Source organism: Coenobita brevimanus, chromosome 23 (assembly GCF_032717465.1).
Source record: "Coenobita brevimanus isolate Jiangsu-jjx chromosome 23, ASM3271746v2, whole genome shotgun sequence".
Classification (NCBI taxonomy): Eukaryota; Metazoa; Arthropoda; class Malacostraca; order Decapoda; family Coenobitidae; genus Coenobita; species Coenobita brevimanus.
Window position 1 is genome coordinate 44,292,986 of NC_136976.1, and position 27,963 is coordinate 44,320,948.

The 27,963-nt window shown below is 42.9% G+C and overlaps 1 protein-coding gene across 1 annotated transcript in view; it reads right to left on the reverse strand.

Moving 5' to 3' along the window:
- Positions 1 to 27,963, reverse strand: part of Eip63E (cyclin dependent kinase Eip63E) — a gene marked incomplete at its 5' end in the record, with an annotated part of 709,236 nt that overhangs the window by 92,511 nt on the left and 588,762 nt on the right. Inside the window, one exon of the mRNA XM_080266993.1 lies at positions 7,310 to 7,471. Within this exon, the coding sequence (XP_080123119.1) occupies positions 7,310 to 7,471 (162 nt within the window). The remainder of the gene's footprint in view (positions 1 to 7,309; positions 7,472 to 27,963) is intronic.

Below are 27,963 nucleotides of genomic sequence, written 5' to 3' on the forward strand. Positions count from 1 at the left end.
CAGGAATACTCCCCCAGTATCCCTGCTTGTCATAAAAGGCGACTAAAAGGGTTGGCGGAGGGTTAGTGCCCCTCCCCGGAAAACAACTAACTAAAAAAACAAACAATAAGCCTCGGACAAGGACTGACCAAACGTTGACGACCAAGGACCGGACAAAGGACATTGCAATTGGAACGTGGAATGTAAGGGGAGCAAATGATGAGGTGAAAGAGAGAGAGATTGTCCAGGTGCTTGAGGATGCGAAAGTGGATGTATGTGGAATAACTGAAACAAAATGGAGAGGAGAAAGTGTGAGAGAATGGGAGTATGGATGAGGTATATGTGCAGGAGTAGGTGAGAATGAGAGGGCAAAGGAAGGAGTATGTATAGTTGTGAGTAAAAGATGGAAGAGGAGCATAAGACAGTATGGATCAGTTGGATCAAGGATTGTGTGGGTAAAGTTGAAAGTTGGAATACAAATGTGGGCGATTGTGTGTGTGTATGCGCCAACGCAAGATCGTGCTAGAAGAGTGAGAGAAGAGTTCTGGACAAATGTAGAAGTGTGCATGGAAAAGTTTGGAAGGAATGAGAGAGTGTTTTTGATTGGTGATATGAATGGTAAAGTTGGGAATGTGAAGGTGGATGGAATAGTTGGTGAGTGGGGTGTGCCTGGTGAGATAGATGAGAATGGGAGTGCATTAGTGGACATTTGTGCTGGGAGGGGGTTGGTGATAGCCAATACCCTCTTCAGGCATAAAATGATCCACAGGTATACATGGCGAGTGATGAGAAGGGTGGGTGGTGAATTGAGTGAAAGGAAGGCAATGATTGATTATGTGTGTGTGGATGAAAGGATGCGAAGATGTATATTGGATGCAAGAGTTTATAGAGGTTGGGGGAGTGGACTTTCTGACCACTACTTGGTGGTGGCCAGAGTTAAAGTTCAAGTAAGATGGAGGAATAGAAGAAGGGAAAGACGAGAGGAAGGAGTAGTTGCAAAGAAGGTGGAAAGGTTACAAGAGGATGAGAAAAAGGCAGAGTATAAGAGAGAAGTGGAGGAACGATTGGGCAAATATGAGTTGGAGCAGATGGGGGACGTGGAAGGTGTGTGTAGAATATTTACAGAAGAAATATGTGCAGCATGTGATGTGGTGTGTGGAAGGAAGAGAAGACGGAGGGGGGTGCAAGGAACAGCGTGGTGGACTGAAGAGGTGAAACGGGCTGTGGCACAAAAGAAGAAAGCATACAATGAATGGATGAGAAATAGGGGCGTGGAAGAAGTTGAGAGGCGGAAGAGAGAGTTATATGTAGAAAGAAAGAGAGAGGTGAAAAGATTAGTAAGAGAGAGTAAGAAGAGAGTGGATGAGGAATTTGGAAGGAATTTGAGTGTAAAGTGGAGGGACTGTAAGAAAATGTTCTGGAAAGAGGTGAAAAGAGTAAGACAGGGTGGAAGTGAAGTTAGCAGGGAAGTGAAAGATAAAAATGGTAGATTACTAGTGGAGAAGGGAGAAAAAGTGAGCAGATGGAGAGAACACTTTAAGGAATTGTTGAACGTGGAGGATGGAAGTAATGCGAGTATAAGTGGCTGGGGAATGGCTGGAAGAAGGAGGGAGGTGAGAAGACAGGAAGAAATCAGTAGGATAGAAGTTGTGGAAGCAATGAAGAAAGTTAAATCAGGGAAAGCCCCAGGAATTGATGGAGTGTGTGGTGAAATGCTGAAGCATGGGGGAGAGATAGTAGTAGAATGGATGTGGAAGATGTGCAGATTGGCCTGGGAGGAAGGCAGAGTCCCGGAGGATTGGAAGTCAGGTATAATTATTCCCTTGTACAAAGGAAAAGGGGAAAAAGAAGTGTGTGGTAATCATAGGGGCATTTGTCTTCTTAGTATAATAGGAAAAGTATATGGTAGGATACTTATTGACAGAGTTAGAGAAAGACCAGAGAAATTAGTTGGAGAAGAACAGGGAGGCTTTAGGAAGGGAAGAGGTTGTGTAGATCAGATATTCATTCTCAGATCTTTAGTGGAAAAGTTTCTAGAGAAGGGAAAGAAGTTGTATGCGGCTTTCATGGATTTGGAGAAAGCATATGATAGGGTGGATAGACTAGGATTGTGGAAAGTGTTAAGAATATATTGAATAGATGGGAAGTTGTTGAATGCTGTGAAGAGTATGTACGATGGTGCGAAGGCTGCAGTGCATGTGGATGGTGAACTAAGTGAATTTTTCTCTTTGAAAGTTGGGTTGAAACAGGGATGTGTCATGTCTCCATGGTTGTTCAATCTGTACATGGATGGGGTAATAAAAGAGGTACAAGGTAGGGTTGTGGATGTTGGAGTGGCCCTGGTGAGAGAGGATAGTGTTTGGAAACTCCCTGTACTGTTGTTTGCAGATGATACCGTGTTGTTGAGTGAAGACGAAGGGGAGCTGCAAGGCTTGGTGGATGAGTTTGAGAGAGTGTGTAAGAAACGGAATCTAAAGGTGAATGTAGGGAAGAGTAAAGTGATGGTCTTTGAGAGAGGTGAAGTCAGTGAATGTACAGCGAGGTTGGATGGTGAGGAATTGGAAAATGTGAGTACAGTACGTTTAAGTATTTGGGTAGTGTGATGAGTAAGGATGGAGGTTTGGAGGGTGAAGTGCTTGAAAGGTACAGCAGGGAAGAAAGGTTGCTGGTTCTTTGAAAGCAGTGATAAGAAACAGGGAAGTGAGCATTGAAGTGAAAAAGTTACTACATGACAGTATTGTGATACCAACTCTAACGTACGGAAGTGAAGCTTGGACGTTGTTGGAAGGACACAAGTCAAGAGTGAGAGCCGTGGAAATGAGTTATTTAACCCGCCCCATCCCGGCCACTTTTCGACCACTGGTACCCCCCAATCCCGGGCAATTTTCGACCTTTTTTTTTTTTGCTAAAACTTTCGCTTTTGGTGAGAAACATCGAAAATTCATAGAGAAATCGCTCACCTGAGGTTTAAAATACTCATTACAGGTAGGAGAGCCTCCTTACCTTACTGGGTTTTCTATCAGGCTGGCACCAAAGAAAACGAGTTCTATGGGAGGATAACTATTTCACACCACTCATAAACGGTATTTATTTATTTACTGTTACGAATTTATATGTAGTACAAGAGTATATTGGTTTTCAAGCAGTAATATAGGCATTATAAGCATTGGTTCACTCACTAATACCTGACCTTTTTTTTGCCACATTACCTGATCATCATTTCTAACTGTTTCTTCCTCTAATGCTATGTAAAGTTTGTCCTCCACATTGTCATTGATTGGGGAATCACTCTGGCCCTGAATTTCGTACCGTGGCATGACATGGCTATACTGGCCAGGTCACTGATAACAGGTGAATTGCTGAGAAAAGGGCATGCAGGGGGGGGGAGGAGGTCATGCTGGGTAAGGCATTGTCTCTGCCTGGCATCTTGTTGAGGAAGGTGTCCCGTGTATACGTACCAAAAATGACTCGCGAAAATTGAAAATTGTGGAAATTATGAACCTTGCAATTGCAGGACGTTGAAGTACGTCCTCGGGATTAGCTGTGACAAAACGTGAGGACGTGGAAGTACGTCCTCGGGACGGCGCGGGTTAAGAGGAGCCTGTGGAGTCACATGGAAAGACAGGCTGACGAATGAGGATATAAAGGAGCGTTGTGGTGTTGATGTGGATGTGATAGGAAGCATTATGAGGAACACACTGAGGTGGTTTGGCCATGTGGAGAGGATGGAGGGTCAAAGACTGACGAAGAGAGTGTATGTGAGTGAGGTGGAGGGGGAAAGAGGGAGGGGGAGGCCGAGGATGAGATGGAGAGATGGGGTGGAGAGGTATATGAGAGAGGGGGTGTGAGTTGGGAGCTGGGGAGTGAATGGGCGGGGGACAGGGCGACTTGGAGGCGATTTGTTTGTGGCCACCCCAAACGGGATTGAGGCGTCTGGCAATAGATAGATAGATAGATATATATATATATATATATATATATATATATATATATATATATATATATATATATATATACAGTATATATATATATATATATATACACACATATATATATATATATATATATATATATATATATATATATATGTATATATATATATATATATATATATATATATATATATATATTTATTTATATATACACTCAATCCTTAAGTAACACGTGGTTGAGTAACACGTTTCTGTTCTAACGCGGTCAGCATAATGAGACAAGTTATGTCAACACGCGGAAAAACTTGAGCTCACGCGGGAAGTCAGCTGGCCTGGGGACGAAATTTGAAAGCCGCACGCTATGACGTCACCCTAACCTCTGGGTACATTTCCTGGGCGCATATTTCCATTCTGTATGGGTATTTATCTCAGTACCACAGCCAGCCACCTCAGCCAAACAGCCCTAGTGAGATGGGATAGGTTAGGGTAGGTTAGGTTGCTGAAATTTTGCCTGGGAAGCACAGTGGGCATATTTTCGTGAAAAACCTATGGTTAGTTTTGAAACGAATGGGCAAGCGTTGTTCCTGGCTGAGGGTTCCTGGTGGTTTTTTTGAATACGCATACGGAATGGAAATATGTTTTCTGGGCAGACTCAAGGCCGAACGGTTTGATGAAATTTATGGGTTTCGGCAATTTCAGGGGACAAAATGGAACGACAATGTATGCTAATCAGAAAAAAAAAAAAAAAAATCCTTGCGTTCTCGTAAGTTACAGTTCAGTTCCACATTCTTCGTTTGATTTCATGCTTCCCAACACATTTTGGACCAACTGGGCATATGGTTATCAGTCCTTTCTCATGCCTCATCTAGTTCTTACCCACAATTATCATGGATTTTGCAGTTTTAAGGAACGTAATGGAACGAAAATGTTTGCTAATTAGAGGAAAAGTTACTCTTTCGTCCATGTGTTATCGTAGCGTTCAGTTCCACATTTTTCGTTCGATTTAATGCTTCCCAACACTTCCAACTAACTGAGCATACTGTTATCAATCCTTTCTCATGCTTCACCTAGTTCCACCCCACACTCATAATGGGTTTCGCAGTTTTAGGGGATGAAATGGAATGAAAATGTTTGCTAATTAGAAAAAAATACTTTCGTCTATGTGTTCTTGTTAGTGTTCAGTTCCACATTTTTCGTTTGGTTTCGTGCTTCCCAACACATTTAGGACCGACTGAGCATACGGCTATCAAGTCCTTTCTCGCTTCTCACAGACTCTACCTCACAGTCATATGGGTTTCGAGTTTTAGGAGACGAAACTGAACGAAAATGTTTGCTAATCACACACACACACACACACACACACACAAAATACTTCTGCTCGTGTAAGTGAGCATTCAGTTTCACATTCTTCGTTCTTCTTCCTGATAGTCTTATGTTTGTCGGATTACTTCTGGGAGGCAAATAAACGTTTCATACTAAATCTGTTTCCCCCGCCTTTTTAAGTTGTACTCCACTGTCAACTTGTTTGACACATCAGGGTTACGGCGAAATTAGGGCCTGTCCTAACCTAAGTGTTTAAACTTGACCTAACCTAGCTTAACTATACCTTATAATTTAACCTAACCTAATGTAGCATCCAGTTGGGAAGTTGGGAGACGAAAATCACCTTTGAGTACATCAAGACAATCATGTTATGGCTTAAGGAACGTGATGATAAAAAGTGGGAAATTTTTCAGCAGGAAAAGGTAATTTACCACCCTGAAAATAGTCAGAAAAATACAGAAAAAAAACTGGAGGAATATGAACTGAATTGGTAAGGTTCTTCCACTGCTTTAAGCGTACAAATACCAAAATGGCAAAAGAAAAAAAGAAACACCATAGCATAAAAGAAAGCACCATCATAACGATTTGGATGGACAGGGAGAAGATAAAGATCGTGCGTAGGAAGTGATGCAATCCTGGCAGCTGTGAAGGTTTATATGTTGTCCTGAAACTGACTGAGAAGCTTATAGGGCGTTATGTGGAGCGTCAGAGAAAGCAAACTCTCACTTTTACCCCTTTTTACCATCTTACCCCACGTATTTACCTCTACCTATACTCACCATCAGGTAAAACACTGAAAGAGATATAACTGTTGTAATTAAAAACATCAGTGGTATTAAAAATGGCATTAACAAAATCAGAAGTTGGACTGGGTCAACACCACCTCCACTGAGTACCCTTTTGTTGATACGTAGCTCCACGGTATTTTACTCCCGCCCCCCAACCCCAAAGTTGTTGTCAAAGTTTCGCCTTCTCGTATCATGTGGCCTTCGGGAGAGACGTTAGGTTGTATAGTTAGACTAAAATTTACGGGTCTGGCTGTTTTAGGGAACAAAATGGAGCGAAAATGTTTGCAAACCAGAAAAAAGGTACTCTTTCATCCATGTGTTCTCCTGAGTTAGCGTTCCGTTTCACATTCTTCGTTCGGCATCGCTCTTTCCAACACATTACTCTTCGTTCGGTATCGCTCTTCCCAACACATTTCGAATTGATAGATCAGTTTAGTCATATGTTTAGTTTATCAGAAATGCGTTGGGAAACGCAATATCAAATGAAAAATGTTAAACTGAACACTAACTCACGAGAACACACAGATTAAAGTAATTTTTTCTTGTTAGCACAAATTTTCGTTCTATTTCGTACTCTAAAACTGCCAGACCCATAAATTTTTGTCTAACCATATGGCCTAAGGTCTCTCCTGAAAGCCACATGATATGAGAGAAGGCGAAACTTTGACAACATTGTGGTTGGGAGATGGGAGGAAAATACTGTGGAGCTACGTATCAACAAAGGGTACCCATCCCAACTTTTATTTTTGTTAATGCTATTTTTAATACCATTGATGTTTTTCATTACAACAATTATATTTCTTTCAATGTTTTACCTGATGGTAGGTGCAAGTGGGGGTAATTTACGTGGGGTTAGGTGGTAAGAAGGGGTAAAAGTGAGAGTTTTGGAAAGTTGCCAGAACACATGGTACCATTATACATGTAAACATATTGTCTGAGTGACGCGGATTTGGGTACCACGGTCCTTGTCCAGTCCCTATTGCCCGCGGTACTCAAGGATTGAGTGTATACACCTGTATATACAGTATATATATATATACATATATATATATATATATATGTAAAGTCATCTGAGTGAAAAGTTCTATTTAAGATTGTCTCAGTACCTTATCAAAGGTTTCACAGGTTCCTGTTCTTTCATCTAGTCACACTTATATTCATGGGGTTCACATTTTTTTTTTCCCCAAGCCTCCCCCTCCCAAATCAAACCACTTGAGCATGACCTTCCTAATACTTACTATACCTAATCTACATCTAACTCTGATCCCCAAAACTAAAATCCTAAACCTGTAGGAACTGTGATGCAAGCGCCTCAGCATGTGGGACATCAGCGAGGCGGGGAAAGGCAGCTGCCAGGCGTCGGGGTCGATGTGGGGCAAGGCGGTGGGGTTTGTAGTTGGGTAGTCCTGTTACACCAGCCCAAGTCTCCTCCGTTGGTGTTCCCACTACCTGGAAAAGTATGTAATCATTAAATTTATGACTACTACAAATACCATTACCACTGCCATCACCATTCTTGAATCAGCTGTCCACCCAAGGAAATGAACTGCAATCCTTCCACCTTCCAGCTGATCACTCTGCTACTTAGCCAGTCAGACAAACATGAAGGTGTACAGTGTTTAACAACTCCTTTTAGGAAATGCTATCTCTTAGTGGAGTTTTAATCATTCACACCCTGTGGCACTTGACTTAACTCAGAGACACAGAATGCAGCTAAACAAGCCAGTAGGAGACAATGGCCAGCTGTAAGTGGACCAAGCTTCGTCAGCGACTGGAAGTAATTTTCGAAACTAAAAGTCATTTCTACTGTATATGGAGGTACTCCTGTGCAACATTCCACCCACAAATCATGGCTCTGACTTAATCTTTGAAGCCTTAGCGTTTCGTGCGAGCAAGGTCGAAATTTTAGTGCTTTTCATATTTTCTGCATCTGATGACCTTTGACCCCTGACCTGGCAGAACTTAGGTCATGCATGTACGAAGCACGTTTGTAGTACTCATTAATGTCTATGAGCATGCAAAGTTTCATTCAATTCCATCAACCTACTATGAAGCTAGGGAACTTGAACATCGCAGAATGGCACACCAGAGGTACAACATCTAGGTGACGCTGCCAGTGTATCAATACTAAATGTCATTTCTGTATGGAGGTACACCAGTCCAACATTCCATCCAAGAATTATGGCCCTGGGTTAATAATCTTTGGAGCCTTAGCACTTCACGGGTGCATAATTGTCTATCCGTCTATCTATTGCCAGTCGCCTTAATCCCGTAAGGGGTGGGCACAAACAAATCGCCTCCATGTTGCCCTGTCCCCCACCAATTCACTGCCCTGCTCTTAGCTCACACCCCTCTCTCTCATATACCTCTTCACTCCATCCCTCCATCTCATCCTTGGTCTCCCCCTCCCTCTTCCCCCCTCCACCTCACTCACATACACTCTTCTTGTCAGTCTCTCATTCTCCATCCTCTCCACATGGCCAAACCAACTCAATGTGCATCTCCTAACACTTCCTATCACATCAACGTCCACACCACAATGCTCCTTCACATCCTCATTTGTCAGTCAGTCTCTCTATGTGGCTCCACATGCTCCTCTCAAATAACTCATTTCCACTGCCCTCACCCTTGACTACTGACCCTCCAACAAGGCCTAAGCTTCACTTCCATATGTCAGTTGGTATCACAATACTGTCATGCAGTAACTTTTTCACTTCCATGCTCACTTCCCTGTTTCTTATTACTGGTTTCTAAGAACCAGCAACCTTTCTTCCTTGTTGTACCCATTCAAGTACTTCACCCTCTGAACTTCCACTGTTACTCACCACACTACATAAGTACTTAAACACACTCACATTTTCCATTTCCTCCTCATCCAGCCTCACTGTACATTCACTAACTTCATTTCTCTCGAAGACGATAACTTTACTTTTCCCTACATTCACCTTTAGATTCCATTTCTTACACTCCCAAACTCATTCACCAAGCCTTGCAGCTCCCCTTCGTCTTCACTTAACAACACAGTATCATCTGCAAACAATACAAGGAGTTTCCACACATTGTCCTCTCTTATTAGGGATGCACCAATATCCACTGCCCTACCTTGTACCTCTTTTATAACTCCACCCATATACCTGTACAGATTGAACAACCATGGAGACATGACACATCCTTGTTTCAATCCAACTTTCAAATAGAAGAATTCACTTAGTTCACCACCCATACGCATTGCAGCCTTACCACCCTCATACACTCTCTTCACAGCATTCAACAACTTCCTATCTACTCCAATATATTCTTAATACTTTCCACAATCCTTGTCTATCCACCCTGTAATATGCTTTCTCCAAAACCATGAAGACCGCATACAACTTCTTTCCCTTCTCTAGAAACTTTTTCACTAAAGATCTAAGAATGAATATCTGATCTACACAACCTCTTCCCTTCCTAAAACCTCCATGTTCTTCTCCAACTAATTCCTCTGTTATTTCCCTAACTCTGTCAGTAAGTATCTTACCATATACTTTTTCGATTACACTAAGAAGAAAAATGCTCCTATGATTACCACAAGCATCTTTTTACCCTTTTCCTTTGTACAGGGAAATAATTATATCTGACTTCCAGTCCTCCACGACTCTACCTTCCTCCTAGGGCAACCTGCACATCTTCCACATCCATTCTACTACTATCTCTACCCCATGCTTCAGCATTTCACCACACACTCCATCAATTCCAGGGGCTTTCCCCATTTTGACTTTCTTCATTACTTCCACTACTGCCATCCTACCAATTTCTTCCTCTCTTCTCATCTCACTCCTTCTCCCAGTCATTCACCAGCCACTTACTTCCATTCTCTATGTTCACTTTTTCTCCCTTTTCTATTAGCAATCTACCATTTTTATCTTTCACTCCCTGACTTACTTCTTTATCCCCGTCTAACTCTCTTTGCCTATTTCCAGAACATTTCTTACATTCCCTCCACTTTACACTTAAATTCCTTCCAAATTCCTCATCCATTTTCTTCTTTTTTTCTCTTGCTAATCTTTTCACCTCCCTCTTCCTCTCTATATATTAACTCTCTCTTCCATCTCTCAACTTCCTCCACACCTGTCTCTCATCCCACTCACCAGGCATGATTTCCAAGTTGTTTCACTTATTTCACGTTCTCAAAGCTCTCTCTCCACATACTATCACACTCAATACTACTTGTAGAATACATGCACTGGTACTTGGTATCAGTGTTAGCACTGTGTGGGTCTTAGGTTAGGGAACTCGGAGAGCACGAGGGAAACGATCGCTGGCATGGGACGCATGAGCAAGTGGGTTAGCAAGACTCAAAGGGTTGGTGCAAAAGCCACTGCTTGCAGGGACCTGAGATAGAGGTTTAGCACATATAAACACTAGGTAGCCATCTTTACTCTGACAGCTGACTGTCAGACTGTATATATCACCACATACACACAAGATTCCCGGAGGCAGCCATCAAAATTATCGTTCATGCGAAATCACAACCAGTTTTTCAACATTATTCCAAGAAAGGAAATAACTTGAATTATTGTTCTAGCACTTGATCACATAGCAAACAGATGTATAGCAAGACCAGACTGTACACTGTAAAGGTTCAGCGACATTTCTGTGACATAAACTTTGTCAGCCAGTCGTCCCCCTACCTCCTCCTCGGGAGATTCAAGTCCCAGCTGCTCCAGGCCTTTCTCCTGAACTGTCAGTGGTGGAGAGGGTTACTCCTAATGCACCACGTGACATTTCTGTTAATGACTTGAAAAACTACAGTAATTACAGGATACATCAATTTACACTGAGTGGCATAGAGGCTTAAGCGGACTGGGTGGACATGTGGAAAAGAACATAGTCAAAGTTACTGTATTACACTATAATTACTGTACTGTGAAGCATGTAAAAATAATTTATCGGGTCATGTCATACATTTGCTCGCTGTGATCAATCACTATAACCATGAACAAGATGTTTTATCCATTTTTGGAACAATGATGGCAAAATTACCACGAATTCATTAGGGCGATGCCTCCCAGTATGCTGACTGACCCAAGATGGTCACCCAGTGTTTACATTCACTGTGATCATCTGCCTTTTGTTCCATTTTGCGCTTTGAATGGCCACTGAAACACCACCGCTATTGCCACGTGCAAGTACATAACAAATAGTGCAGTGTGTGATATTAAATCATAGTATAATTTTTTTGTGTGAAATACTGAAACTTGTGACTTGTAAATTGTCTCTCCCGTGCATACACAACCTCCCAGACGGTTGATAACGGTGCCTCCCAGTCAATTGACTGAGCCAAGATGGCTATCCTGTTTACAATCACTGTGACTGTCTGCCTTTTATTTCATTTTGTGCATGAAAGGCCATTCAAACACCACTGCCATCTCCAATTAACAGTGTAAGAACATAACAGTGCTGTGTGCAACTGCAAGTGAAGCAGTAACTTTGTGTGTGTGAAATACTGAAGCTTGTGACTTATATACATGGCCTCCCAGTTAGCTGATTGTGCCAAGATGGCCACCCAGAGTTCATACTACTTGTGACTGTATGCCTTTCACTCCATTTTTTGAGTGAAAGGCCACTGAAACACCACTGCCAATGTCAAATAACAGTGCAAGTGCATAACAAATAGTGCAGTGTGCAATTTTAAGTGCAGTGATAATTTGTGTGAAACACTGAAACTTGTAACTTGGAAATAATATCTGGCAAGGACACTACCTCTAGTGGAGAGCAAGGTTCTACTGAGGGGTGCTGAGAGCAAGCCTAAAAGAGTGAGCTTTTCCTAGATTTTAGGTTATGTAATCACAAGCCCCCTGCCTATCCTCAATGTACCCATGTTCTATCAACCTCGATAGACAATAAACTGTTATGCAATGGGTTTTCACTTGAAACCATTGTGTAGTGAGTCGTGACTCACTACACATTAGCAAGAAATCTGCATCCCTAGCCCTCTCATCATTTGCTAAGAAAATGTTTGCACAAGCCTATGCACATGATTTTGGCCTCTGTGTGGTTGTCAGAATGGTTATGTCCTGTTGTTTTCCTCTCTGTCTGTCTGTCTGTCTGTCTGTCTGTCTGTCTGTCTCTCTCTCTCTCTCTCTCTCTCTCCATTTCTGCTCCTGTTACTTCAATCCCTCTCTCTTATTTTCAAGTCACATCCAAAGGTTAAAAAAGAAAACAAAAATTTAGTAAAAGAGTAAGTACACAAGGGTTACAGCAGTTCTCTCTCTCTCTCTCTCTCTCTCTCTCTCTCTCTCTCTCTCTCTCTCTCTCTCTCTCTCTCTCCTGATATTCTAACCCTCTCTCTTCTTCATGTTTGAGTCACATCCAAAGATTGCAGAAGAGAACATAAAAGAAAATTTGCAAAATACAAAAAAAGGCAAAAAGCAAAGTACACAACAATGTTATATTCTTAGCCAGCTTAATATATATATATATATATATATATATATATATATATATATATACATATATATACACATATATATATATATATATATATAAATATATATATATATATATATATATATATATATATATATATATATACATATATATACACATATATATATATTACGTATACATTTTTATGCAGGGAAGAAGGAACCAAAGGCCAGGAGCCTGCATAACAGTTTCTTCCAAGAAAAAACAAAAACAATACAAAAGAGAGCCAAATTCAAGATCCATTCATATCAAGATGCCTGGACACACTGCGTTCGAAAGAATGGAGGTCATGGGAAGTATGAAATACAGACAGAAGGATACAGTTCCTGAGCTGACCTGTTGCATAAATGAAGGACTGGGAGTAACGGTTAACTCTTGCATTTGAGAGTTGGACAGAAAAGGGATGAGAGTTTGTTGCTAGATGGGTGCTACGCACCTGACGTAGAGGTGGAGGGATGCAAGCAGACAGTTCAGAGGAACTGACCATGAAAGTAACGACAGAAAAGAGATAAAGATGCAAGAGTGCGGTGAAGAGACAGAAGCTGAAGGAAGCCAGTAAGAGAAGCAGAGTTAATGAGACGAAAAGTCTATGACTCCACTCTATTGAGAAGAGCTGCATGCGGAGAGCCTCCCCACACTCGAGAATTGTATTCTACACAGGGGCGAATAATATATATACACCATATATACCAGTCTATATATATATATCCAGTACAGTAGGCTCACACAGTGCGCGAGAGATTGGGTGGTCCATGACCTCGCGCAGTGTGAATTCGAGCACTGAGAAAACATAATCTTATGGGAAAAATTACATATGGGCGGTATCCCCTAATACCTGGACATTTTTTGGTCCTTAAAGACATAATAAAGGTCAAATTTTTCAGACACTGTACTACAGATATTGCTACAACAAAAATATGAACAGTCACCTTAACAACAGTAGACACCAGGCCTGATGGACTTCAACAGCAGGGGTTTTGAGGTGCGGCAACGCACTTACTGTGCCCCCGCCGCCACCCCGGCCACACCACACTTGTTTAACGGTTGCCAATGTTGTATTATTCCAGGCTTTGATGAGGAAATTTATGGCTTGTCGAATGTTACATTTCTTCCAGAATGCAGCAAGAGTCATTATGGTGGGGGGTTGCAGGTATGCAAGGAGAAGCAGGTGAGTCAGGTGGGGCTGTGAAGGTGGAGGGGGAGGCAGCTGGTGAGTCAGGTGGGGCAGTGGAGGAGGAGGGGACAGCAGCAGGCGAGTCAGGGATGGTGGTGAGGGGAGGATCCTCCCTCTCCTCCTCGCTACTGCTCACACTTTCGGCAATTTCCTTCATCTCTTCTTGCTTGTTTGTTTCATTCCTCATCTTGTTATGGACGTATTGGCAGTATAACAACTTGGTATTCACGAAACAAACGTCATTATAGAAACTGGGTATCTATTCTAACTTACTGTTATTGCCAAAAACGTTACTGCTGAAGTTGTTATTGGTGAGATATTACTGTAGACTCCTCTTGAGCACCTTCCCCACGAGCCTCAAGGTCACTATTGGCGCGTGGTGCGGGAGTGAGGGTCGCGTACTGATGGAAATGGCGTTTTTAAGCCACTTCTTGCATCTACCTTGTGTTTTGCGAGGTAAACTTGCGCATTCAAGGCTTTTGGTTATGATTTTTGGTCACTCGCGCACAATGCGATTCGCGCACTGTGATGTCGCACACTGTGCGAGCCTACTGTATATATATTTAATATAGTATTTCCTCGTATTTTGATGCATTTTACTTCGACGCCTCGTTTTTCATGCTAGAAAAAAATTTCCGAGTTGTTTCACACTTTGCGAGTTTCCCCACACTTCGACACTCCCAGCCGGCAGTCGACACTCAGCAGACAACGTGTACTGATGCTCATTTGTTGGCAGCCATCTTGTGACTACCGATACAGCAGCCTATGTCACCTAGTAACTTGCCTTCAACACACCTTCACCTACCACTCAAGCCAGTCTTCACTTTCTTTCTGGTAAGGATTTTTGGTGTTGCAGCTCTTTATAACAGTTTTAATGTCTTTTCAGGTACATGTTTATTGTGTTATGCTGTTTTAGCACTAGTGAACACTCATCATTTTATTTTGAGTAGGGCCTGTTTGGTGTTATAGTACTTTCTGATGAGGTTGGTACCTGTCCCACCGGAATGTGCCTTTATTTTTCCCATTGATTCTTAACTTCACACTTCGACGTTTCAAATTTTGCGAGGTTTTGGTGGAACATCCAACTTTTTTTTTTTTTTTTTTTTTTTATAACGACTGAAGGAAAAACAAAGGAAAAAGAAGGTCCATGTGCCTACAGGCATCCTCCATTCATAAAATACTTACAGTGGGGCACCAATTTTCGTGCCTAATTGGGTCCAAAAATAATCCGCGAAAGAGGAATTAGCGAAAGTTGGGGCATTGTCTTTACGGCAAAAAGGCTAATTGGTTCCCGGTTATCATAAAGTAACATCAGATTTTCATTTTCACTTGCAATACAGTACATCAAATCACTATTGTACATTGCATTGTGAGATACAAACAATAAAAACTGTACAGTACACATTATATGAGGAGAAACATACCACAGAGACCAGGTTGAGGTGTTTAATGGATGTTGGGGGTAAGTATCCGAGGCGCGTGGCGGGCTTATTTAGCCTTGGCCTTTCCTCCCGACTTTGAATGTCCCGGCCACTTTTTATCACCACCACTGCCTCCCGGCCCTCCCCCCACACCACCAGGCTCTCCCCCCACACCACCAGGCCCTTTCCCCACACTACCAGGTATAGTAGAGGCCATTGAACCGTGAGAATCCAACACAATGGAGCTAGCACGCTCGTACACAATGGCGGGAATGGGTGGACAGAGTGTTGACATGACGTCATTCAAGATGGCGGTGGGTTGCGGGCGGGCGGTGCAGGAAATTCAAAGTTCAAAATATTGTCCCAAACCCAAAATTTGTGCGCGAAAATCAATTTTTTTCAAGCGAAAGTGGAAGTTAGGGAATATTTGGTGCATGCCGCGAAAGTGGATTCCGCGAATCCTGCTGTAGTGAAAGTTGGTGCACTACTGTATAACAATTGGATTTAAAATCGAGAGGATTAAATGTGTGTGGGAAGCAACTCCCAGGAAGTGAACTCCAGAGAGTAGAAGTTCTGGAGATAAATGAATTTTGATAGACAGAAGTTCTGCATTGTGGGGGAGAGAGTGTGAGTTCATGGGCGCTCCCAGCTGCCTGAGTATTTCGGGAGAAAATGTGAAGGGGAGGCACAATTGAAGCCAGTACGTTAGAGCACTTACGGTAAAAATACCGATAAAATAGTGCTAAAGAAGCAACATCTCTACATACTGATAACGGAGGAAGGTCCTGCGTTATGGCAGGATTATTGATTAATCTGATGGGTTTATTTTGAATTCTGTCCAACTGCCTCAGTGCAACCGCTCCACATCCACTCCACAGTGGTGAACAGTATTCGATCTGAGAACGCACATCACTTTTGTATATTGTGGCCATCTGCTCGTCAGTGAAAAACTCACGAACTCTGTACATGGGTCCCAGCTTTTTAGAAGTATTTTTAGCAAGGGATTTAACATAAGCTGTCCAGCTTAGGTTGGGGTTTAGAGTAACACCTAGGATATCAATTGCAGTGGATATGGGAGTACTGACATCATTTAAAATTAGGTGAGAATCTGAGGGATTCTTTCTATTGGAGAAATTAATGTATTTAGTTTTCTGAGCATTAAATGAGACCAGATTTTTTTGTCCCCACTGATTAATTTTAGAAAGGTCCTGGTTCAGAGAAATTGCTGTGTTTATTTGGGAATTTATATCAAACTGTGTAAAGGAGGTACTAAATGTGAAAGAACTATGAAGGGTCAAGTCACCAGCATAAGAGTGTATTGGGTTGTGTGTGACAGATAGGAGGTCATTTATATGAATGAGATAGAGGGTTGGCGCCAAAACTGATCCCTGAGGTACGCCAGCATTTATGGAATGAAACTGAGAATAAATTCCATCTACCATGACCCGTATTTTTCTACTATGAAGGTAAGAAGAAATTAGAGGAACCAGAGATGCAAGGCCATAGTGTGACATCTTAGACAATAAGGCCTGGTGCCATACTCTGTCAAATGTTTTTGAAATATCAAGAGCTACTGTGTGTGTTTCACCATGTTGGTCTATTGTTTTGTTAATCTGATGGGTAAGAAGACAAAGAATATCTACAGTTGAACATTCCTGTCTAAATCCATACTGCCACTCATTGATCAATTTATTGATTTCTAGATGCTTGACTGTGTGTTTGTTAATTAGTGTCTCAAAAACTTTACCAAGAACGGAAGTTATTGCAATTGGTCTATAGGTTGACGAATCAGAAGTTGCCCCCTTTTTAGGAACAGGATGGATATTTGCTTCTTTCCAAGGGGCTGGAAAAATTGAGGTACGGATGCATAAGTGGAAAAATTTTGCTAATACAGGAGCCAACACTGAGGAGCAATTTTTAAGTACTACTGAAGGAATTTCGTCTGGACCAGTGGCTTTGTCTGCTGATAGATTCTGTAATACAGGTTGTACGTATCTGGTGTGAATCATTAAAGGGGGTATTGGAGGGGAATCAAAATCAAGTACAGGAATATTATGATTTTCTGAATTTAGGGTTGAGTTTGTTGAAAAAATGTCAACAGGAAGGTTGACTTTTCCGTGTGGGTCACTTACTTGATTTCCACTGGGGGACTGTAATGGTGGAATGGAAGAGGTGGTAGTGATGTTAGTTTTGAATGAATTAAGGGTTGACCAGAATATTTTATCATTTGGATTGTTTAGTAGTTTGTTAGCTTGTCTATGTAGAAAGTTTGATTTAGAAAGATTAATAATAGTTTTGGCATGGTTTCTGATATTTTTATAATACTGTAGTTAAAGGCTTCTTTGGTTTTTGTCCTTGTATAAGTGTTATAGGCTATTGTTTTATGTTCTGTTACTCTAGCACAATTGTGGTCAAACCATTTAGGAGAATTACATCTTTTTCTGTAACTATGATGGGGAATGAATGTTTCCATGCCGACTTTAATGAAATCCTGTATGTGGCCCAATGTGGAATTTGCATCATGGGAGAAAAAGGAGGTCCAAGGAACATCCATGAGAAAATTTTGAAGTCCCTCCCAGTCTGCCCTGTCGTAGTGCCATTTAGTCATCACGACAGGTTCAGAGCAGGAGGGTGTGGTAGGTGTGAAACTGGTGGCTTGAATCAGACAATGATCAGAGGATCGGGGGACTTCACTTCGACATTATAATTATCTAAATTGGTTGTTAGAAACAAGTCCAATAGATGGGGATTTTGATCGGGGTTGTCTGGTACACGGGTGGGTTGACTGACTAACTGGGTGAGATTAAATGAGTCTGCAAATAACTCACATTCAAGACCAGAGTCATCAGTTCTGGGTGAATAAGTGAGCCATTCAACATTATGGACATTAAAATCACCTAGAATAGTAATTTCTGATGCATTATTAATGTTGAGGACACTTAGTTGTGATGACTGTCAATAAACTCAGCTCTGAAGGGGCATTAGGGGAACAATAAACACAACAGAAATACTTAATTTTACCAAAAGAATTTAATTTGCATATGGAATAGTCGAAATAAGGACAATTAAATTTAGTAATCTCCTCCAAGGCAATTTCTGATTTAGCAAGGCAACAGACGCCTCCTTTGGGTCTGAAATTTTGAATCAAGATATAACCAAGAAAATTAAATCTAGCTAAATCAGTGGTGGAGCTCACTTGTGTTTCTGTCAGAAATAGCAGATCAGGGGATTCAAACTGGAGGAAATTTTGAACAGAGTTGATGTTGGAGTGACGTCCCCTAACATTGACAAAAGATAATTTTACTGCACTGACGAGCAGATTTAGGGCGCCGCAACACTGGAGGTGGCACAGTTGCTTGATGATGACTATGAGGGCCCTGTGCAGACAACCCAGCCCTGCCAGTGGTGGTCACCCGAGAAACCACTGCACTGATTCCCAGTATAGCAGCAGCCATGGTTCTTTTTATGGGGGGGAGAACAGGGATGTGCTGTGGAATGGGTATGATATGTAATGACAAGATCGGTGTTTTTTGAAGGGAGGATAGCTGGTTTAACCTTTAAACCGTTGGGTTGTTTTGGCACTCCTTGCGTGTCCCGCGGCAATATTCGCGCTCCGACAGACTTTGTAAAAATATTTGCCAAAAATCAGTTATTAGTCCTAGAATATTATAATTATATATGCATATGGCACATACCTTTAGCTTTCTCCTGGGATGTTTGTTGAGCCTTCGTCGAGTACCGTAGGACTTGTGGAGACTTCTGCAGTTGGGTAACGAAGTCTTCACTTTACACTTCCCGACACCCCGTAATATGATTACAACAGCCTGATATTATCACTAGAAACACTATTCTATGATTTTCAAATAGTTTGGAATCCATACTCCAAAAAATAACACTGTGAAAGCAATGAAAATTATGAGCGTGTACCAGCTTCCCATTTGCGCTCGTTCACCGCTGGTATTCTGTCATTTAGTACTCATAAAAACACTCACACTTTATATTTATATTACTATATAACACTTATATATATCTGCAGTCTCTATCCATAAGTTTCCTTCAGTAATAGTAGTTTATTGTCATTGTAGGCATTCAATTTCTCTTTCAGTAAAATACGTAGGATTCACTTTCTCGTCCTGTATACTAGCGTTGAGAACGATTCTGTCACTTTTACTTTCATAACTCATAGTATTCATACATGCTAGAGTGAAACTTTCACTTTCATTACTCCTAGTATATATACTCGTATTCTTATATTCCTACAGTACTCATTTCTCTTTACATTCTCTATTTTATTTACATTTTTTACATTTCTATTTTATTTACACTGTGTTATGCACTGTCACTTGCAGTAACTTATAAAACTATTTTCCACTGTTTACTTATATTTACATTCACTGCTTTCACTTGCTGTTTACACATTATTTACATTTCCACTTGCACTGTTTTAGTCACCAGAAAGATCGTAGTCACTGTCCATCATTTTCATTGATAAATTAGCCATTTCACGTTCCACAGCAGTCATTTAGCCCGTTACCCCCTTCCACACGAGGTTTAGTAGGGGTAGAGGTCACAGGGTCCTTTGCACGGGGCTAAAAACGGCAGAATTGGACAGGCGCGAATCCGACATGGTTTCACATCGAAACACGACAGTAAACTGAATGCTGTGGTGGCCTAGGGGCAGTGAAAGGCTGCCACTGTCAGCGTGGTGACAGCTGTTAATATATATGCTATGAAATGATTGGCAGGAAATCTAGACAATACATAATAAATTAGGTAGTTCCAGGTGAATGTAAATATCACTTAGGCTTCTCCCTTCCTTTCTTATATATATTTTTATTATGAGAATAGATTATACGGCATATTTCAAGAGGAAATAAACAGGGAAAATTAGCGAACGAGTGCACGTGAGGTGTTGTCAGGTGATAATTAGCCAATTCCAGGTGTATGACACTATCACTTACCTTACTTCTTTTTTGTATATATTATTTTGTATAAGAATAGGGCACAGGGCTTATTTCAATGGATGAAATCAGTGGAAAACTGTGGGGAAGATTTACTTAACGAAGCACTGCCGGGCAGGCGAAAGGAGAGGGTAATGGAGGGGACGTAGGGAGGGGAGTCACAAACGGGGATAAATGGTTAAATTGTCAACAATGGATGGGAGTACAGATGAGATTAGGAGTGCTGACTAGTGTTGGACACTGGCAGTACTGATAGATGATACAAGCCACCACTTGAAAGCCCGGGCGAATTCAAAATAACACAGAATCACAAAAATGACGCCCCGCGGTATGATCCCTTGCTCCCAAGCATCATGAAAGTGACGCCCCGCGGTTAAAGGGTTAGGGTAATGTAATATAATGTGGATCTGTGTGTTGTGTAAAGAGGGCAGCCTGATGCCCTCCGGTGTGTGAGGCAGAAAGATGTGTAACAAGCTACCATGGCCTAGGAGAGAAAAAGGAATCCAGGCTATTCCTTGAGTCTCCCGTAACCTTGGCGGTAGTACTTCCCTGGACGGGGCTGCCTACCCCACGAAAAATGAGGAACTACTATATGTAATATATGTATAAATATATATATATATATATATATATATATATATATATATATATATATATATATATATACATATATATATATATATATATATATATATATATATATATATATATATATATATATATATATATATATATATATATATATATATATATATATACAGTAATCACTCCAATATCCGGATCAATAGAGCCATCGGTAGGTTCGGATATTGGTTTTGTCCGGATATTGGGCCCCAGCTTATGGACTTGTACTTACGGACCCTAACACAGAGAAACACCTATACAACTCCCTCCGGACATGCATAGCACCTATTTAACACCCAAATCACACCAATAAGGCACATAAATGACTGAAATAAATGCAATAGACACATAAAATGTGGGTTTAGAAGTATGTTCATACATTAATAAACATTCTGGTACTTATGGACTCTAACCTAACCTAACCTAACCGAACTCTGAAAAACACATTCCTACTGCACATGCATGAGGTAAGTTTAGTATGGAAAGAAGTACAGTATGACACTTTCTGGTAAGTATAGTATGGGAAAAAATACAATATGAAACATTCTGGTAAATATAGTATGGAAAATAGTACAACATGAAACATTTTGGCTACTTACAGCAAGTCCCTGGCCACCTCGATGAATAACCGCCTCCTCTCGGACTCTGACAGTAAGAACGATTTCCTGAAGCACTTGCACTACACTCTTCCTGAAGTCTTGCACTGAACTTAGTCACTAACACACAGAAGTCCGTTCTTTTCACAGTGTTCACTTTAGTCCAAATAATGTTCCATTAAATTTAAGTGTTGCACATTAACTTTTCCCAAGTTTTTTAAGTTTCCAAAGCCAAAACAAAGAAGGTTAGTTACGTTAAATTTCTTTTCTACTTAGTCTTTTCTCCCAACTTGAAAACCTTAACACAACACACCGTTTTTTTCACTGCACAACACTCAAAATTCCCGTGTGGTCTAGTGGAGAAGTTCTTGCTGTTTATTCACTGTCAGAGCCCGAGAGTATCACTGGCAGGCGTCCAAGGGGTGCATCGGTGGGTAGTGGTGATGGCGTACCGACTACAGAAGACTCTGAAGACAGCCGCAAACTCACGTCGAGCGGTGACTCCACTGTAGCTGATGCTGCTGGGCTGTGGCTCGAGCATGAGGGCCTGTCTTGGGGAGGCAACGGAGTGGAACCAGGGCTTGGCACAACGGGGTCACGGGCCTGAAAAAACTGTCAATCGTTGACTGACGCAAGGACCGACGATTCTGGCGATTGATGATGCGCTGCCGGAAAGCACGCACTTCCTCCACGAGTCCCAAGGGCCCCATCTCCCTGTCGCAGTCCGGGTGTTCCAGGTAGTCTAGGACGAACTCTAGATGTTCCTGGAGTGCGCTCAGCTTGGGGATGGCTGGAGTAGTGTCCTGCTGGGCGGAGTCTGCATCATCATCGCCTTTCGTCGTCGGAATCTTCAAGTTCGGGACTGACACCAGCAACCGAAGACGCGATCTCGATATCAGACAACGTCTAATACCCAGGATCGCCCTCGTCGTCCGTCCAACCACTCACGAACATAGTCCACATCAACATCGTCGCCGTGCGTACGAAGCCGTGCATGGAAGTCATCCACGTCAAACCCTAGGAAATCGTACTCCACATCTGTTCCGAGAAGCAGACGAGACCAACCATTTTCAAGAGTTTTCACAGGGACTTCCTTCCATGCACTAGCCCAGTTGTACAGCGCAGACTTGATGTTGTAGCGGCGAAGGTTTTTCCAAAAGTCCGCTTGCCTCGAGTGTCACGTCCTTCCCTGCGCTCGTCCTCGTCCTCGAGAACCACCATCACCTCGTCCAGGAACTTCCGACGGTACAGGCGCTTTGTTGCCACGATCACTCCTTGGTCCATTGGTTGAATGAGAGCAGTCGTATTAGGTGGCAGAAACATGCACCTAATACGGCCATTCTCAGCAACCAAGTCCTTGTCGCACGGGTGGGCAGGTGCATTGTCAAGGAGAAGGAGAGCCTTTACCTGGTCGTGAGGAATTCCCAGTGTCTTCGTCTGGTAATGGATGACCTCCTTGACGAAGTGATGGTGAAACCAGTCTTTGAAAATCACAGCTGTGAACCATGCTTTCAAAGAATGGTACCATACGACAGGAAGGACATCCATCACCCCACGAAGGCACCGAGGCTGCTTTGCACGGCCAACAATAACGGGCTTAAGCCGGTGCATGCCGTTAGCATTGGCACAACACAAAACAGATATCCGTTCCTTAGAAAGCTTGCGGCCAGGTACACGCTTCTCCGTCTCATCGGCGAGAGTGTTCGTTGGCACCGAGCGATAGAATAGGCCAGTTTCGTCAGCGTTATAGACTTGACCGAGAGTGAGGCCCTCCCTGTCGATCAAGCCTTTCACCTTGTGCCGAAACTCGTCCACTCCATCCTCGTTAGCGTCCAATGCTTCGCCATGTGCTTTACGGTTAGTAAGGTCATGTCGCAACTTGAACGCGAAGAGCCAACCCTCGGATGCCTTGAAGTCTAGGGCGTCGTGAAGCCTTGCAAACTTCTCAGCAGCAGCCTTCAGCTCCGTTCCACGTACCATCACACCAGCTGCACGTTGCTGTCGATACCAAATCAACGTGGAGCGGTCGATCTCTGCATACTTGGGAGTAAACATAACCTTCCTCTCCACGTTGCATTTGCTTCTCGACGAGAAGTCAGCCGTGTACTGCATGAGCTTGTCTCGGGAACGCTTGATATCAAACAAAGTCGACCGGGCCAGGTTGAACTCGCGGAGAATGCGAGAGGAAGACCAACCCGCATCAACCTTCTCCAATATCTCCTGTTTCTTCTCCAGAGTCAACACCACTCTCTTCCTTTCTCAGGAGGCGGGGCCATCATCACACACACTAAGAGTAGGGCAGAGAGCAGCAGGAGGCCTTGCAGCAAGTACGGCACCACCACAAAAGCGAGCACGTGGGCAGCCATGACGAAGAGCGTAGGTCTTGTCGCGGTGAGAGACAGGCGGGAAGTGGGGAGGATGCAGCGGCGCTCTATCGGACGTCGGAGGAATGACGAACCAAAACAATGCTCTCACGCGGCGCGCGGCAAGTTCAAATTACGGACGGCAAAAAATCGATTTTTTTTCCAATTTTTTTGGATTTTCGGACCATTTTGGGAATGTTTGATCCCAGGACGATAAGGTTCGGTTAGTGGGGATGTTCGGTTATTGGGCGTCCGGATATTAGAGGGATTACTGTATATATATATATATATATATATATATATACAGTTATATATATATATATATATATATATATACAGTAAAACCTCCCTATAACGGACTAATTGGGGTCCAAACCAATCCGAAAAATGCGAAATTCTGATAAAAGCGACATCCGGACTTCCCCCTCCTAACCCGGACTTTTTTCGATATTTCAGACATTATGCCAGATCGCATGAACGGTTTATAAACTGTTTTGACTACCATTACGGTACTGTACTGAGTTATAACTTCACTACATTAATCAAATGTTATAATACGGTATATATAGTAATACTGTACTCTACACTGATAAACATGACTTTTATTTACCTTATTGTGGTGAACATAGCTGAAGCAGTCAGGCAGTCCAGACTGCTTCTGGCTATATCGGACTTTTTCTGATATACAGGAATTTAGTTTGGTAGCTCCTCGATTCCAATAAAAGTGAATTCTGGTCTACTGAAGTCCATTGTATCGAGGTTTTACTGTACGTATATATATATATATATATATATATATATATAGTAGTCCCTGTACTATCCAGACGCCCACTTTCTGGACATCCCCACTTACTGGACATTATCGTCCTGGCATCCAATATTCCCAAAATGGTCTGAAAACCACAAAAAATTCGAAAAAAATCCGACTTTTTCCCGCCCGTATTTTGAACTTGGCGCGCGCAGCGCGGGACAGCTTTGTTTTGGTGTGTCATTCCTCCGACATCCGCTAGAGCCCTCCTGCATCCTCCCCACTTACCGCCTGTCTCTTGTCGCGAGTGCATGATCGTCGTCATGGATGCCCACGTGCTCGCTTTTGTAGTGGTGCCTTACCTGCTGCAGGCTCTCCTGCTCTCGTGCCTCTCCTTCGTGTGTGTTATGATGGCCCCGCTGCCTGAGAAGAGGAAGAGAGTGGTTTTCACTCTGGAGAAGAAGAGGGAGATATTGGAGAAAGTGGATGCGGGATGCTCTTCGTCACGCATCCTTTGTGAGTTCAACCTGGCCCGATCTATTTTGTTTGATACTGAGAGATCCTGAGACAAACTCATGCAGTACACGGCTGACTTCTCGTCGAAAAGCAAACACAACGTGGAGAGGAAGATGATGTTTACTCCCAAGTATGCTGAAGTTGACCGCTCCACGTTGATATGGTATCGACAGCAACGTGCTGCTGGTGTGATGGTATGAGGGATGGAACTGAAGGCTGCTGCTGAGAAGTTCGCAAAGCTTCATGACACCCTAGACTTCAAGGCATCCGAGGGTTGGCTCTTCGCATTTAAGTTACGACATGGCCTTACCAACCATAAGTCTCATGGCGAAGCTTTGGACGCTAACGAGGATGGAGTAAAGCAGTTTCGGCACAAGGAGAAGGGCTTGATCGACAGGGAGGGCCTCACTCTCAGTCAAGTCTACAACGCTGACAAAACTGGTTTATTCTAATGCTCTTTGCCTACGAACACTCCAGCCGAAGAGACGGAGAAGCGTGTACCTGGCCGCAAGCTCTTGATGCAAAGGATATCTGCTTTGTGTTGTGCTAATGCTAATGGCATGCACTAGCTTAAGCCCGTTGTTGTTGGCTGTGCAAAGCAGCCTCAGTGTCTTTGTGGGGTGATGGATGTCCTTCCTGTCATTTGGTACCATTCCTTGAAGGCATGGTTCACAGGCCACACCTTCAAAGACTGGTTCCACCGCCATTTCGGAGGTCATACATTACCTGACGGAGAAACTGGGAATCCCACGCGACCAGGTAAAGGCCCTCATTCTCCTCGACAATGCACCTGCCCACCCGTGCGACAAGGACTTGGTGGCTGAGAATGGCTGCATTAGGTGCATGTTTCTGCCACCTAATACTACTGCTCTCATCCAACCAATGGACCATGGAGTGAGCATAGCAACGAAGCGGCTATACTGTCGGAAGTTCCTGGACGAGGTGATGGTTGTTCTCGACAACGAGGACGAGCACAGGGAGAGACGGGACACGCGAGGCCAGCGGACTTTGGAAAACATTCGCCGCTAAAACATCAAGTCTGCCATTTACAACTGGGCCAGTGCATGGAAGGAAGTCCCTGTCAAGACTCTGGAAATGGTTGGTCTCGTCTGCTTCTCGGAACGGATGTGGAGCACGATTTCCTAGGTTTCGACGTGAATGACTTCCATGCACGTCTACGTGCGCATGGGGACGATGTTCACGTGGATGAAGTGCGCGAGTGGTTGGATGACGACGAGGGCGATCCTGGGTATCAGACCCTGTCTGATATCGAGATCGCATCTTCAGTTGCAGGTGTCATTACCCAGCTTGAAGATTCCGATGAGGACGGCGACAATGATGCAGACTCCTCTCAGCATGACACTACTCCAGCCATCCCCAAGCTAAGCGCGCCCCAGGAACACCTAGAGTTCATTCTGGACTACCTGGAACACCCGGACTATGACAGGGAGATGGGGCCCTTGGGACTTGTGGAGGAAGGGCGTGCTTTCAGGCAGCGCATCATTAATCGTCAGAATCGTCGTTCCTTGCGTCAATCAACGATTGACAGCTTTTTCAGGCCCGTGACCCCCGCTGTGCCCAGCCCTGGCTCCACTCCGTTGCCTCCCCAAGACAGGCCCTCATGCTCTGAGCCACAGCCCAGCACATCAGCAACGGTGGAGTCACCGCTCGACGTGAGTTTGTGCCTATCTTCAGAGTCATCTGCAGTGGGTACGCCATCACCACGACCCAGCGACGCACCCCTAGGTCACCTGCATGTGCTACTCTCAGACTCTGACAGTGATTAGATGCCAAGAACTTCTCTACTATGGTCCTTTCGCAGCAAGAAGTCCGTTCAGGGTGTGGCAGAAGTTGGACTTTCCCCGAGTGCGACGTTGCCAATTTGACCACCAATTATCTGATTATCACTCTGTCTCCCTACCTACCCCCATCCCACCTCTCTCTCTCTCTCTCTCTCTCTGTATATATATATATATATATATATATATATATATATATATTGTATATATTTATTATTTATTTTCAACTTTTTTTCCACATCACCTATGAGGTAAAAGTCTAGGCGCATTTTATTTGTAAGAGGTTTCCCCTGTAGGCCTAATCCTCTCTCTGACCCTGGGTCCCTCTCCAACCTCGGCGTGGCAACATGGGATAAAAGCTCTGCCACGTGTCATAGAATTCATTCAAATCGTTGTTATAATTCTAAAAAGTGATACTCAATGTATTATATAGCTTCCTTTACTATATACAGAATATAAAAAACAATTTCAAATAGCACATAGATGGGAAATAAGAGAGAGAGAGGCATGTACTACGGTTGATTTGGCAGTATCGCCAGAGGTGATTCACCAGGTGGGCTCCACCCTGAACGGACTTCTTGCGGTGAAAGGACCACAGACCACACGGGAATTTAGTGTCATGCAGTGAAAAAAATAGTGCATAGTGTTAAGGAATTAGTGTTCTGAGTGAAAAGACAAAGATTTAATGGACTGTAAATTTAACGTAAATAAACTTCAGTGTGTTTTGTTTAGAAAATGGTTTCAAGGGTGGAAAGACTTAAAGTGCAGAGTGCAACACTTATTTCATTAAGGCATAATTGAGCGCAAGTAAGACAAGAGTGCGCAGTGTTAAGAGAATGGAATTCTGAGTGCAAATGACTAAGTTCTGTGCAAGACTTCATGAACAGTGTACTGCAAGTGCTTCAGGAAATCCTTCTTACTGTCAGAGTCTGAGTGGAGGTGGTTATTCATTGAGATGCCCAGGGACTTGCTGTAAGTACCCAGAATGTTTCATATTATACTGTACTGTATTTTCCATACTGTACTTACCTCTACCACCTCATTTCACTCTTTTATGTCCCTTATTGGTGTGAATAGGGTATTAGGTGCTATGCATGTGCAGTACAGAGGTATTTCTCTGAGTTAGGGTCCATAAGTACCAGTCCAGGAGCCAGGGACTTGTTCTAAGTACCCAGAATGTTTAATATTGTATAAACTCACCTCTAACCCCTAATTTTATGGTTCTTTTGCATCTATTTCAATCTTTTATGTCCCTTATTGGTGTGATTTGG